This window comes from Acomys russatus, unplaced genomic scaffold, assembly GCF_903995435.1.
Source record: "Acomys russatus unplaced genomic scaffold, mAcoRus1.1, whole genome shotgun sequence".
NCBI classification, from domain to species: Eukaryota; Metazoa; Chordata; class Mammalia; order Rodentia; family Muridae; genus Acomys; species Acomys russatus.
In genome coordinates this window covers 70,939-86,451 of record NW_026131911.1, presented here as the reverse complement: position 1 = coordinate 86,451, position 15,513 = coordinate 70,939, and the positions used below count along the sequence as shown (strand labels likewise).

Here is a 15,513-nt window from a genome sequence, read left to right as displayed (position 1 = left end):
AATGTAACCAACACCAAACCTTCTCAGTTAAAATTTGAGAACCCTGTCTTGATTATATTTACACATAGGACAGTATGGAAAGAAGCATCATGCCTGCCAGACACACTGTAAGGTCCGATGTGACAAGGACAAAAGAATCACATCTTGACCAACATGTTTAGTTGAAAGCAACTTACCCACTCTGATATTAACACATACTATGAAGCCATAGTAACTAAGTGTATAATGGTTCACAGTTAATATAGTGTAATAAAAATTTACTAAAAATCAGGAAGGAGTGGATATTTACCTGTACCAAGTACAAAGCTGGGCTATGAAGGAACTGAAGACCCAAATGTGAAAGTTAAAACTAGCCAACAATAATGTAGGAGCTAAGAAAGATTTCCTAAATAATTGAAACCACAAGAACAAAATGAAAATCACACTACCCATTTTGCTAATATAAAAACTAAGGATTGCTGCTTAATGAAGGACTCCATAGATAAAAGTATTTTGGAATGCTAAGATGAAAGAATGTGAAATGGCAGGAACCTCAGTAAGCAATGAGCAGAGGGCACAAACGGGCTACGAGGCGTACACATTTTCTGAAAAGCAGCCAGTGTATCAGAAAACACAAGCGAAACAAGATCATAGCTTCTAGACTTGTTGAAAAGAAGATCTATAAAAGTTAGATGTCAACTTTTGGCAGTGACAAATTCACACTATCTCTGGAAATTTCTAGCATTTCTAGATATCTTGCTACAAGACTGGTACAGGTAAAGACTGTTTGCCTTTAAGAATCGATTCAAAAACAGCCCAAAGAAATTGTCAGTTGCTTTAAGAGGAAATACAAAAAAAATGATGGGCAGCCATCCAGTACAATGTGTCAAGATAGGAGTCCAAAGGCAGAGCAGGTAATGGAACAGTAAGACACAAAGCCAGGAAACACTTCCAGTAAGCAGAGAAAGATAGACACGGACAGACCTTTCCAATCAGAAAGTACCTGATGTAATCTGTATTCCTAATGCTGTACATTTCTAACAAACTTCTAAACGAATCCTAGAAATGGCTAGGATCGGTATACTTCCTGCAGACATGAACAACCAAGTCAAGGCACAATCTAATCAGACCTCTACTTCTTAAACCCATCCCAAATCTTATACTAGATACTAACAGACATTAGCTCTCCAGGATCACATAGATAAACTCAGATGGCTTTTTATAGAAGATAAATAAGGAAGGGAGAAGAAAAAAAAGAGCTTGTACCTTTCAATGTATCCTGTTGGTGTGTCTACCAGACCGTCAAGTCTTTCCTGAAGGGCTGCAAGAATCTGAGGATTCTGCATCATCTGAACAGTTAGCTGACGCGCTTTTAAAAAGAAAGGGGGAAGGGGCAATTGAAAGAGGGATTTATGAAATGTTTCTGCTTCGTTTCCATTGGACAATCCAATCACGAGGTCTTCTTATCAGGCTCATAAAATGCTGGTATGATGAAGTGAAATGCTTTTCAGGAAAACCCAGCACTTTGAAAAGTCTGGGGTTCTAAGATCTTTAATGGACAGGATTTCTAGGTTATTCTCATTAGCAATGGGCACAAGGCGGGCGTTGTTCCTGTTATCTTGTTTCCCCCCCTCTCACTGTGGGCCAAAGCTTTGTCCAGATGCCTACTGTGACTCTTGTCAGTAATCTCAGGGTAGTCAGCATTCACAGGAAACTGGTACACTGACAATTTTAGACAAGAGAAAATTAAGGGGTTGTCTGGATGTTTTGTTTGATGCTTTTATTTTATGTACATTTATAGATTTGAGATTTTAACAAAATTACATGATTTCCCACTTTGCTGAAAATTAACTTAGTAGCAAAGATAGTCAGAAGTTGCAACTAAGGCCCAAAAATTTTAATTAGTGACTTTATAATTATACTACTTAACTTGAAAAATTAAATTTACAAAAAAATATTTCCAGTTATATTCTTGGAGATCAATTAGGTTTTAATACTAACTCGGTAACTAGATTATAATTAGCTGTAACAAAAATCACGTAGCAACATCAATTAGGGCAACTGAAAACTTTTCAAAGGCAGGAACTCTACTCTCATAATTAAAATCCAATTGGCTAAAAATGAGAGGGCACCAGATCTCACTGTGGATGGCTGTGAGCCACCATGTGGTTGGTGGGGACTGAACTCTTGACCTCTGGAAGAGCAGCCAGGGCGCTTAACTGCTGAACCACCTCTCCAGCCCCACAAGGTGCATTTTTAAACTCACACACACAATGCTTACCACATAACTAAACAGTAACCAGATTAGAAGCATTGCTGAGGAAGTCCTACTTCCAGCCTTCTATTTCTCAGGTCAGATTAAACCCCGCTATTGACATAGCTGGGCGCACCGTAACTCAGCAGTAGTGGTGAAACACTGAGCTATTACACTCCCATCTTCCTTGCTTACCGCCTCCTCTCTCCTAAACAAACACAATTACTAGACTCAGGGACAATCAGGAGATAAAGGACAGTGGGTAGGGCCCCAGCACAGGGACAGTCTCACCATCTCCTCTAGAAGACACAGCAGCAGACACCGGCTCCTGAGGGAAGCTAAAGGAGTACCTGTGATTTTTGTCTCTTCACCCGCTTCTTCTTCTTCTACCTCTTCAACTTCGTCCAAGTCTTGATCAAGTTCAGACTGTTCTTTGCTACAATGTCACAGCATCACAGCGTAGTTTAAATGTATGAATTGCAAAACAAAGTCAGAGAAACTTGCACTGACTTTCTAAATAAATATGCTTCTTTCAAAGGACAGAAATTCAAAAAGTGATTCAGCCTTCTAATTCTTTATGCAGACAAGTACTAATTGAAGCACTTAACACCATCTAGCCCAAACCAGCTTATACTTCAACCTGTAAAACTGCAGTTTGATAGGTTTGTGACCTCAGGAAAGTTTTCACATTCACATCCAAAGACCACATTCTCGCATCATTGTAATGAAGAGCCTTTTCATTATTTAGGGCAGCAAAACACCTAGGTGGCAATCCATTCCTAGCCTATTACATAACTAGCTACAACTAGGTTTTGGCAATGATATTTTATTTGTTGCTTTTTTGGGTACATTTGTACATTTGTTTCATTCAACATATATTGCTCAAGATGGCCTTGAACTTCTGATTCTCTTACCTCTACCTTCCAGAGTGCTAGGATTACAGGCCTACACCAAGTTGCGTAATTTATGGCAGTGAATTGAGTTTTGTTCTGGTTTTGTTTTTTTAGATAGTATGTCTCTCACCATGCAGCTTTGGCTGTGGCAGTGAGAGCTTAAAAAATAGAAATAATTTAAATATAACTTTAAGAAGCCTTGAAAAATGTTAGCTAAGAAAACTTTCTGAGCTTGATAAATCCATCCTTTCTGCATAAGACGAATGACTACAGCTTCAGCAGCCATAGTGGACCATGCATGAGACATCCTGGAAACCATTAAGTAACTACATCTGAGGATGAAGATGTTAGTTGAAAGCAGAGGGATCCTGGCTGGCACTCAGGAGGCAGAGGTAGGCAGATCTCTATGAGTTTGACAGCTCGGTGTACAGAGCAAGCCCTAATACAGGTAGGGCTATACGGAGAAACCGTGCCTAGAAAAAGCAGCCAAACACCAAACGAGAGATTTTGTTGTATCAGATGGTTATAAACACTTGTAGAGGAGACTGTATTATCTTTGGACTTAGGATCCCTTCTAGCACTGACAGGGGTGGGACTAAGGGTTTATTTTGTTTGACAAGGTTTTACCTGGTGTAACAGGGCAGCCTACAAGCTCCACCGTCCTCAGTCTCATCTTGAGCACTGGGACTCTACACAGAAATGTGCCTGAGGCTCACGCTCAGCCTCAATGTAATGTCTTTACATTTTGACATCTGGATTAAGGACTTAGTAGCTGCTGTGTCTAAATAGCATCTGAAAAAATAACTTATTCAGGGACAAATGTAGGAAAGATATTAGGCTAATAGAAATCTATGGTCCTATAAACCACAGAGAAACTCGAGTGATTCCTGGGATCCTTGGCTCCTTATGAGCCAGAAGCTGCTGTCAGGTAACATGTACTGGCTGTACCTTTAGCATCATCAGATATTTACTTAGGTTTTTAGAAGAGATTTCACAAGCTATATCATATGGCCAAATCTAGCCTATTTCTGTTTCTATACATACAAATTTGTGTTAGAACACAGACACAGTAATAAAACAGCCAACAAAACTGCTTGAGTAGTTTTAAGGCTCAAAATGCCCAAAACATTCACTCCCAAGCCATTCTCAGTTTACTGGCTCTTTGAAGAGTCCTTTCTATCAACCTTCCCAGGCCTAACAGTCATATATAAAATCAAATACAACTGAGAAATCATTTGCCGCTTTTCTAATTGTTGTATGTACTTTTAAACCTTCCAAAACCATCAACTAAAAAAACAAAAAGGATATATTTAAAGTGTTAAAACTAAATGCCAAGGTAAGGAGAACAGCAAAACTTTGAAGCCAGAAAACTGCAGTAACAACCCACTTTATTGGAAGAACTGAACCCTAAGTAGGCAATGTGAAGGTCAAACCCTGATAGCCTCCTCAGGAGTAAAAGATGACAGTACTGACAACACTTCTGTAAGTAGGGCCAAAGAATGAAGACATAAACAGGGAAGACTGGGCACAAATACTAAGTAGTTTGATTCTTAAATCCTCTCAGAAATATGGCAGTTCCTTCTCTGGAAATGAAACTTATAACTTGGCCTGAGGAATCCAGCTATTCTGAGTGACTAGTTACACAGACTACAGAACGCTCAGACCTCCCCGTAGCTGCCTTTTGAGTTGATTCCCACAACACACGAAAGCCAGATCCACACGCACTCTGCTCACCAAGGAGCTGGACCACCGCAGAAGAACCACTCTGATCCCAGCATTCTCATGGCAACCACCGATGGCATTAAGAGTCCCACAGTAGCAAGACCCTCTCTCTACAAAGCCTTTATTTTCTTTCAAGACAGGGTTTCTTTCTCTGTGTAGCTTTGGCTGTCCTGGAACTCACAGAGATCCACCTGCCTCTGCCTAGGATTACATGTGTACTTTACTACCCCTGGCAAACCTTCATTTTCTAACCAACTATTGTTACTGTCTTTAGTGTACTCATCCTGATCTCTCAATACCAATCCTAACAATTAGATGGTCCTACCTCATTAGGAAAGCCTATTAGAAATGAAGTCTAAAACAAAAGGAGAAAAGAAAGTAAGAGTAAGACAGACTAAATATGAAGGAAACGTTCAGAGAAAGACACTACAATCAGTGAAACCAAGGGGAAGCGAGACCTAAAGCAATATATTTGAGAACACAAACAGAAAAATAAAGCCTCTGCATCTCTGTTCAGAGAAGAACAAAGAGACAAAGATGAAAATTGGCTAAGGGATACTAAAAGCATTTCAAGATACAATGTCTAACAAGCTGCAGAAAGAGAAGAAATAAGTCAGTGAACAAGTAGGCCAAAAATAAACATGTGGTAGAGCCGAAAGCCACTGAATTTAGCCGAATGAAAGGACCCAATATTGAATGAGCCACACAGCTGAGTGTGGTGGCAAAAGCCTGTAATCCCAGCACTCAGAGAGGCAGAGGCAGGTGATTGCTCTGAGTTCAGGGCCAGCCTGGTCTACAAGAGTCCCAGACAGTCAAGGCTACACAGAGAAGCCCTGTCTCTAAAAACATATATATTCTATTCCTTAACTATAAGCATAAAGAACGGTAACTTTCAGTCATGCTATATGTCCTTGCTCTCTTCTACAGAGAGCAAGCATGTTTAAACACAGGCCAAGATTGTTACACAAACATACTTCCATGTATGTGTTGACTTTATGGTAAAGTACCTCCCAACTCCATGCCCTAAAAAGCCACTGACTGTTTTAACACATGTTAATTAATGGGTTGTATTTACCCATGGTGAGCCAGTAAGACAACTGTCAAATGAGACAAATCTTGTACAGCCTATCCCATTCTCCCTGACAGCATTTCTATAAGACACACCAAAAACACACTACATTAAAAAAAAAAGATTGCTCACACCTATGTTCCAAATTGTCAGAACAACCCTCTGTAGAGCCTCGAGAAAGTTACGCTACTGCTTTAAGGCAGTGCTTCCTACTGCACAATTCAACACTCAGCTGAGGAGACAGCTCAGTGGCAGAGCCCCTACCTAGCATGTATCCACACCCTGGCACTGTCCCACCTCCTCCCCAAGCCAACATCAGCGACTGCTCTTCCACAGCTCCTGAGTTCAATTTCTGGCAACCACATGGTGGCTCACAACTATCTATACTGGGATGTGATGCCCTCTTCTGGCCTGCAAGTCCAGGATATATCTATCTATCTAGAGAGAGAGGGGGGAAGGAAGAAGGAAGGAAAGAAGAAAGGAGGGAAGGAAAGCCAGGCGGTGGTGGCGCACACCTTTAATCCCAGCACTTGGGAGGCAGAGGCAGGCGATCACTGTGAGTTCAAGGCCAGCCTGGCAAGTCCAGGATAGTCAAGGCTACAGAGAAACCCTGTCTCAAAAAGAAAAGGAAGAAAAGAAAGACAAGGAAATGAATTAAAGTAAAACGGAGAATAGTGCTTAGAACTCTGGGTAGAAGGTGGAGAATGCAATTGAGAAAGGCTGTTAGACTCTTCCCACTTTTAACTTGAATGCATACTGTTGCTGTATGTATATTCTACATGTGTTTAGACAGGCATTAGTGTTTATAAGACAATTGTTTTAAAAAACATACACATGCTAAAATATTCTCCAAGTATTTATGATCTATTACCAGGCTCAGCACTTTTCTAAAACTAAACTGACAAATGGTTTGCTGTATTTCCCCTTTCTTTTGGATTTCTTGGAGATAGGCTCACTATGTAGCTCTGGCTGGCTCTAACTTATTATGTAGACCAGGCTAGCTTCCTACTCAGAGACCTACCTGCCTCTGCCTTCCAAGTACTGGGATTAAAGGCATGCACCATCTTGTCTGGCTTTTATGTGCCCTAGGCATAAAACAGCTTTGGCCACCAAGCCAGGCATCAAGCTAGGATGAACAAAGGACTGCCATCTGCTCTGCCCCTGACTGATATCAGAACAACACCACCAACAAGGTGTCTCTTTGCCCATTGCCAGGGGGTGATTTACTGTATTTATGAGTGATAAAATATAATGTATTTTAGAGTAGATATTCCACCCAACTTCCAAAAGTAGGCACCAAAGAATGTATGTCAGCAACACACATTTTCATAATACAGTTTGTACTATTAACTACATCACAATACAAAGTCTCTGAAGAGGAACAAACTATCTGCCACTTACTTGTCAATGTCCGCCATCTTGTAAGACCTCCACAAATCTAAGAGAAAAAAGAATCAGTGTTAAAACCAAGTATGGCTTGCTTTAAAAAGCTAAGAAAAACATTGAAGTGAAACCCTATGAAATCAATAAAACACAAAATCTAGTAGCTATATTCCCTTTAAAATGGCATGTGTTAAGAAAAAAAAAATCCTGATGTGCGCACGGTGGTGCACACCTTTAATCCCAGGCAGAGGCAGGCGGATCTCTGTGAGTCCAAGAGAGCCAGGGCTACACAGAGAAACCCTGTCTTGAAAAACCAAAAAAGACAAGAAAAGAAAAAAATCCTGGAACAGAGTCCAGTGTAACAAACTCAGGCTAGGTTTTGTAATTTCACAAATGAAAGTACAGTGATCTTTAGTCAAATACTTTTAATGACAGCCCTTAGATTAGCTTTTAAAGAGAGGCTTTCATCACGTAACCCTGCCTGGTCTGAAACTCACTACTTGGACCAAGCTGGCCTCATGTCTGCCTCTGCTTCCCCAGGGCTAGGACTAGAGGTATATATTAGCACCCCTAAACAATCAATTTTTAAAAATTATTTATTATTTTACAGTGCTTGGCCTGCACATAGGCCTGCAGACCAGAAGACGGCATTAGATCACATTATAGATGGTTGTGAGCCAGCATGTGGTTGCTGGGAATTAAAACTCAAGACCTCTGGAAGAGCAGCCAGTGCTCTTAACCTGAGCCATCTCTACAGCCCCTCCATTTTGTTTGACAGTATTTTAAAATGACATTTATTTATTTTTAGTATATCAAGGCATGTGGGGAGATCAGAGGACAACTTAGAGGAGCTGGTTCTTACTTTCCATCGTGTGGATCCTGGGCTTAAAACTGAGGTCATCAGGCTTACCTGGTAAGCCATCTTGCCAGCCCAAAACCGTTAACTATTTAACTTAAATTCACTTCAAAAAGAAAAACTTTGCTTAACTACTGTCCTACTAAAAAGCTTAATAGCTAGTGACAGCATTAAATATTAGTATTTTTACCAATTTTATGAAAACTGGCCCCAGTACGTTAAACAGCTAATGCACTGAGGGAGCCAACCTGAGCTAAGTAGAAGACTCTGCCTAAAACGTCCTTCTTAGTCTGGTGCGTGGTGCACGCCTGGAATCCCAGGACTGGGGAGGCAGAAGCAAGCAGGTCTGAGTTCTAAGACCAGCCTGGTCTACCAGCCCAGGACAGCGAAGGCTACACAGAGAAACATGTCTTCTTAAAAACCTACTTCTTAGAGCTACCCTCTTGCGTTCCTCTTAGCATCTGAAGCTTCTAAAGAGGCCCAGAGTCGGGGCTTAGGTGAAGAAAGTGGTAACTGAAACCAAGCAGTACAGCACTGTATGCATAGTTTAGTTCTCAGTCATGTGATCATCATAGAGGTGATCCCAACCTTGCTCTGTGACTACTCATAAGCCTTCCACTATGGTACACCATCAGCTGCTGGAACATGGCTTCCCTGCACCATTGAAGACTCACCCAAACACCACACTTTATCAGAAAAACAGAGAACATGGAGACAGCACTGGGAATGCCTTAGAACTGAAGCCTGGAAACAGTGTGTGTGATTTCTGCTCACACTGTATAGGCAAGAACTTAGAAACACATCTCGTTGTACGGACTGTAATATGACTGCAGGCATGTCTGAGTGTGCGTCTGGAGTTACAGGTAGGTATCCATGGCCCTCATCACTGAGTAACAAGCACCCTAATGTTTACCTATCACCTCACCAGTCCATTCCACTTACTTTATGCCGTGCACAGCCACACTGAATTCTCTCTAGCAACAGCCAAGTTATAAAATGTTTAGGAAACAATTATGAATACCAATTAAAAATTATGAAAATTTGATTTTTAATCTCTACTGAACTGCAACTGAGATTATTCTCAGCCTACTAAATCAAAGATTTTCTTTGAAGGCAGGAAAAACTGGGACGAACATTCTTAAATCTGGACGTTTCTTAGGCTCTACTTTTCTGGAAAGTAATTTAGGCAAAAGAATAAAAAAGCCTCCGATGTCTCTAAGCTACTCTTCCAGCTCCCTAAGACCTTTATACAATGGCACATAAGAAACAAGAATAGCGGGCGTAGTGGCACACGCCTTTAATCCCAGCACTTGGGAGGCAGAGGCAGGCGGATCACTGTGAGTTTGAGGCCAGCCTGATCTACAAAGTGAGTCCAGGACAGCCAAGGCTACACAGAGAAACCCTGTCTCAAATACTAAAATTAAAAAAAAAAAAAAAAAAAAAGAAACAAGAATAGTTCCATGTAACAAGGAAGACAATGGGGACAAATAGAATGTGAAAGCAAACAGGGGCTCACCCTGTAGCCGAGGCTGGCCCAGGGGTCTCTAACTCTTGGCAATCTTCACCTCAGACTCTTGAATGCTAAGGTTATAGGCACGGACCTAACAGTGACTATCATTCTGTATTATTTTGTTTTACAATATGCACCAATGTAATGGGGGTATCATTTTAGGATTTGCTGAGTTAACTAACCCCCTGCAAACTGTTACAATAAATGCATAGGTATAACATCCAAAAAGTTCTCAAACTGTTAAAATAAGCAGGCTCAGATGATGTGAGGGCTAAAAGCATACTCCTTCATGTTTATGTTAAGAAAATGGGTAAGGAATATTGTATATTGTTAACTTGGCAGGATTTCTACAGAATTACCTAAAGCCAAGCTTCTCAGAGTGCTTGTGACCAATTACCTAGATGAACAAAAGTGGAAAACCCTTCCTAAATGTGCATTCTATGGGATAGGGTCCCACACTTTGAAGTTACTGGAGTACTAGCCTTCACTCATCTTCTGTAACCAGATGATTCAAGCTAATTACTGCTTGCTGTCTCTGTGCATATGCAAAATAAGTGAAGGATACCTTCCTCCCAAACAAGCAAGAAATTAGTTCTAAACAGGGCATGGTGGGGCACGCCTTTAATCCCAGCACCCGAGGAGTACAAAGGCAAGTGGATCGCTGTGAGTTCAAGACCAGCCTGGTCTACAAAGCTAGTCCAAGACAGCTATGGCTACAGAGAAACTCTATCTAGAAATGCCAAAAACAAAAAACAAAACAAAAAACCTAGTCCTATACTATAAAAGCCTAAATATAACCATCAAATGGACAGTCTTATGAAGTCTGGAACTATGGGCACACCTTAAACGTAGATAGAGTATTTCCCAGCATGCAAACGGTCCGAGTTTGATCTTAAGGAAGGAAGAATAGGGGAGGAGAGGCAGAAGAAAACATCCGACAATCATCTGTTAACAATATCAAACTTAGAAATAACTAAATAGAATTTCTAGAGTAAAAATAAAACACTGACATCAAGCTAAATAGGTTTGCCCAATATTAAATTAGGTTCAGCTTAGGAATGGATCAAGTTAAAGGAAGGTAGAAGTCATACTGCAAGCAAGGCAGGATTGAAAGAAAATACTGAAGAGAGATTAAGGATATAACAAAATCTAGCTGAGACTGGATACAAATTCTAGAAATATACAGGATAAAACACTAAGAAGTTTCAAGACGTAACGAGACACCAATCTATACTCAAAAGGAACTCTATAAAACCCACTCTCCTAGTTAAGATTTAAAAACAAAACAAAAACAGTAGGGGAGGGTGGTAGTGGTGCATGCCTTTAATCCCAGCAGCCAGGAGGCAGGTGGATCTCTGAGTTTGAGGCCAGTGTGGTCCAGAACAGCTAAGGCTACACAAAGAAGCCCTGTCTTGAAAACCCCTACCCGTCTCCCCAAAACCAGTAAACTCAGTAACCCCTTCCAGCACATGAATTAGTTCAGGGCCCAGCAGCCAATATGGCTCCAAATCAACTTTAGCTTAAAAAGCACCTTTTAAAACATTCATCCTAGTGAAACCAAGTCACAACTGCCCATATTAAACTCCATATCCAGAGCATCACACAGCCCAACAGCATATGCACACGTACAAAGGACTGGCATTTGGCAAAACTCAATTTACGAGTAACAATGTATTCGTAGGCAGCTTCCACTTTTGTGTATGTGACATACATAGCTCACATATGCAAATACAAGGTTTCTAAGCAGCCACTATCTCATCACATGCAAGCAAATTCCATATTGATACAAAACCACATGACTACACACTTGCAGTTTTTCCCCAGAGCAAATCCCAGGACAGTGCTTTTCAAGTTAACACCCACAGCTAGCACTGCAGTCTGACAACATCCTTTAAAACCCAATATAAAGGGGCTAGAGAAATGGTTCAATGTTTAAGAGCACTTGTTTTCCCTGCAGAAACCTGGACTCGATTTTCAGTACCCACTTGGCAGCTCACAACTATAGCTCCAATACCAGAGGATTTGACTCCTCTTCTAACCTTTACAGATAGATACCAGGCATGCATGGTGCAGACATACATGTGAGCAGCACACTCATACACACAAAATCTTAAAAATGTTACTCATTGTAAATCATCACTGCAAAACTAAGTAATAGTAAATAAGCTTAGTACTACCATCTAAACCATACACAGTAAGACAGCTTCAAGAGAAAACTAATGCTGACATTTACTAAGTTCCATATGGAACGTAAAAAATGCCACACCTCTCATCTCAGAGCCACAGAGAAAGAAGATCCAGGCGTTCCAGAGCAGCCTCGTCTACACAGCAGTTTCAGGACAAAAGAGCTACAGAACCAGTCTTAAAAAAGCAGGCCTCAGTGAACACTGATTTGACTATTTGCTCCCCCATGGCATGCCCCCCTTAATGTTTAGTAACCTTTATTTTTATGAGTCAGTATTCTGTCTACATGTATGTCTGTACACCATGCACATGTTGTATCCCTGAGACCAGAGTTACAGACAGTTGTGACCTGCTATGTGGGTATGGGGAATTGAACCCAAGGCCTCTGGAAAAGCAAGGAGTGCTCTGAACCCCTAAACCAGCAGCTTTCCAGCCCCTGAAGTATTCTACTTATTTTAAGGAAATTATAGCCCCTTTTCTAGTTTAAAACAAAAAAATCAAAATGTGAAAAAATCTGTGTCCAAATGCATTTTAAGCAATGAAAGGCAGTTAACCCAAGGTGCAGCAGTTACTTCTCATGCCCCACGAACACAGTCCACTCTGTGATTAAGCACACACAACAAAAGTTTCTACAACTAGTTTGAAGACGAAGTTTAATCAGCTCTAACAGGCCCTTCTGTAAAGCAGGTCCTAAGTACCTTAAGCTTGGCAATCCTTTCTACTCGGTCCTCCCAGCTTAACACTTCCTACAAACCAATAGCATATTTGCTCAGTGTGATATATAGGTCAGAATAGGTTTAGTTTTATTTATTTATTTTAGGTTTAGTTTTAGAATGTGAGAATGATGCCTCCTATTTCTCTAAGATTCTTTAATCCTTTCTCATTTATAACCAAACAAAATACGCCATGTATCTTGGCACCTTCAGATCTTTTTTAGTCATATTCTGCCTCTTTCAGTCCCTTTCCTTCCCAGTAAGGACTTTGGTCACCTGAGGCCAATACAAGCAAGCAAATAATGAAATAAACTATAGAATTTTAGTCACACTGGAGCTCATGAAAGGACAACTCAGAGGTGCCACACTCAGCTCATTAAATTATTGTCAACTATAGGGCCCAAGATTAAAAGCAAAATATACAAAAGAACAGGCATTTTTGCAACAGACAAAACTGATACACTTTTCTTGTTGATGTTGAGGAGCCTTTAACTTTTATTTAGTAAGCTAAAGGCTGGCTTAAAAAGAACATATATTAAGTCAAGGTTTTATAACAGATGTCTAAGTCCCTACTAATGCTAAAGTAAATCCCCCGACTCAGAGTTAAGTTAAAGTACAGTTTAAATCTGGGACAAGTTTGACACAAGATTATGCCCAAGAGCACCGAAAACCCCTTACTCGCAGTTAGTTTCTGAATAAATCTGTTTTAGGTTTTTCCCTGATCCAATCAAAGTATCCTTTGCCTATTAGTTTGAAAAGATGATCTGATGATACCCATTCTCAAAAAAAAAAAAAAAAAAAAGCAAACTTTGTGTCAGCTCTCCTGAATTCAGGTTAGTCAGTGTTGGGAGCCTTTCAAACGTTTTCTTTTCAGAATTTAGAGACAGGCAATAGTCTGAAGTAAGGAGGCCTTGAAGACAGTCCTGTGTGGCTGGTGCACCCTTTGGTTCTGAAAAGCCCAGCCCTGCCGGCAGAACCTGTCTCCTCCCTGCCTTCAACGCCATCCAGAGATCCTTACGGATGTGTCGCACTGAGCTTGGTCAATAATATTAATGCCTTGCTCCATACTTCATGGTCCTACCACTTCATCCCTAGTGAGAATTCTGAGGGCAAAAGTACGTTGTCGGTGTATTAGCCTAGGAGCCTTCACCTACCCCACCCCCAAGCCAAGCCACCCCCCCCCTTTTTTTTTTCATCTTAGAACCATCTGGAGGTTTAAGGAGACTGGGATCAATCTCACACAAATATAACCCCGGCCATGGTACCCATCGAAGTTCTAACTGAACCTGCGAGACACAAAACAGATCTCTTGTTAAAACACAAAAAACAAAACCCCCTAAGCCAAAACGCTTTGCACGCGTTAACCCCTTAACACCCAGGCGATGGGAAGCTGCTCTCGCCGCCGCCCGCCGCCACCCACCCCATCCTCCCCCAGCGCTAGCACCTTCATTCCTCCACGAAGACTAGGCTAGCGTGTGAGCCCTTAGGGGCTTGATGCTCGTCCCCACCCTTCCTCCTCCTCCAACTCTGAGGGGGAAGTCGGGGTGGGCCCGGGGCCGGGGTCTCCCGCCGCACGCGCGCGGTCCCCACGTGTCTGCGCTCCTCAGCGCGGAGGCCGCGGCCTGTGCAGCCCTCCCTGCGGGCGGAGCTCGGGGCTGCCCCCACCTCCCCGTCCCTTCCGTACCCCCCACCCCCGCGGCCTGCCTCGCCCGTCCCTCTCGTGGAGTGACCGGGGGGCTTGGGGGGCACACACCGAGGCAGAGGCGTCCCCCGGGCGAGCCAGTGCGCCCCCGCGGCCTCGCTGTCCCGCGCGCCCCGCAGCGGGCGCCGCTCCCGTGGTCCCTCAGGCCGCACGGACACCCCCCCACCCCCAGGAGCGCGGCCCGCGGCCTCCTCCATTCCCTCCACGCACACCTCGCAGGCCCCCCGCGCCCGGTCCTCTCGGTCCCCAGCCGTTACCGTTCCAGGAGACTCGGACGCGGAGCCGAGCGGCCGGAGCTGCGCAGGCAGTGACTCAGGCGGCGGCGGCGGCAGCAGCGGCAGCGGCGGCGGCGGGAGCGGGAGGCGCCGCGAGCAGATGGCGCTAAAAAAGACCCGAGAGCCCGCCGCTCGCGCTCATATACAATTAGCGTCAGCACGTAGGGCCGCTCCCCCCGCCCTCCTCCTGGCCTCGGCGTTGCCTAGCAACGAGAGCGGGAGGCGGGCCCCGAGCTGCGTTGCCTGGTAACAGAGCCGTCCTTCTTCCCCGGCGCCCTAGGCTTCCCGCCAGAGGCGGACCTCCGCTTGCTGCGCACCGCGCCATCTCTCTCCTCTGAGCTTGGGGTGGCAATCCCGACCCCATATGTCCAGACCCTGGTTCTCCTTGTCCTCTGGGGTACCAACATCAGCTTAGACGCAGGATTGCAGTATCCTGGCTCGGATTCCCATCCGCGTCCAGGCCTAATTCCTCCAAGTCTTAACTCCCTCCTCTGAAACCATTTCCCCACCGCAGCGGCTCCTCCTGCAGATGTTGCTCCTAACTCAGGGTGCCTCTGCCTGCGCCTTGTGGATTGTTCCGCATCATGTTTACCTGATATGTAGTCCTTCATTCTGCTTTAGTTCATTTGATGCAGGAAAAGAGCGTATTTCGGTTATTCTTTAAGTGCTTTATATAATGAAATATTCAGTGTATCTATTTTTTCACCTCACTGAAAAAGTAGATTCTATATAAAACACCTAAGCTTGTGAAACCTTGAAGATATTCTTTTTCATTATTTTTATTTTTTTGTTTTTCAGGACGGGTTTTCTTTATGTAAGAGGGCCCTAGCTGTCCTGAACTCACTTTGTAGACCAAGCTGGCCTCAAAATCACAGAGATTCCCCCTGCCTCTGCCTCCTTCCTGGGTGCTAGGATTAAAGGCCTGGGCCTCCCCCCGGCCTGGCAGCTATTTTAATTGACTAGGAATCACCTG

At 43.0% G+C, this 15,513-nt stretch overlaps 1 protein-coding gene and 1 non-coding gene across 2 annotated transcripts; both read right to left on the bottom strand.

Moving 5' to 3' along the window:
- Positions 1-1,157: 1,157 nt before the first annotated feature.
- Positions 1,158-14,576, bottom strand: LOC127186641 (nucleosome assembly protein 1-like 1). Its single transcript, XM_051142886.1, has 4 exons — positions 14,523-14,576; positions 7,319-7,355; positions 2,584-2,669; positions 1,158-1,348 (listed from the first exon to the last, which is right to left on the bottom strand). Exons 2-4 carry the CDS (start codon positions 7,333-7,335, stop codon positions 1,173-1,175), a joined length of 279 nt encoding a protein of 92 aa, XP_050998843.1. The 5' UTR covers positions 7,336-7,355; positions 14,523-14,576; the 3' UTR covers positions 1,158-1,172.
- On the bottom strand, positions 6,994-7,137 carry LOC127186642 (small nucleolar RNA SNORA48). The gene has a single exon (XR_007830400.1). It is a non-coding gene; the product is annotated as a small nucleolar RNA SNORA48 (small nucleolar RNA).
- Positions 14,577-15,513: the final 937 nt, after the last annotated feature.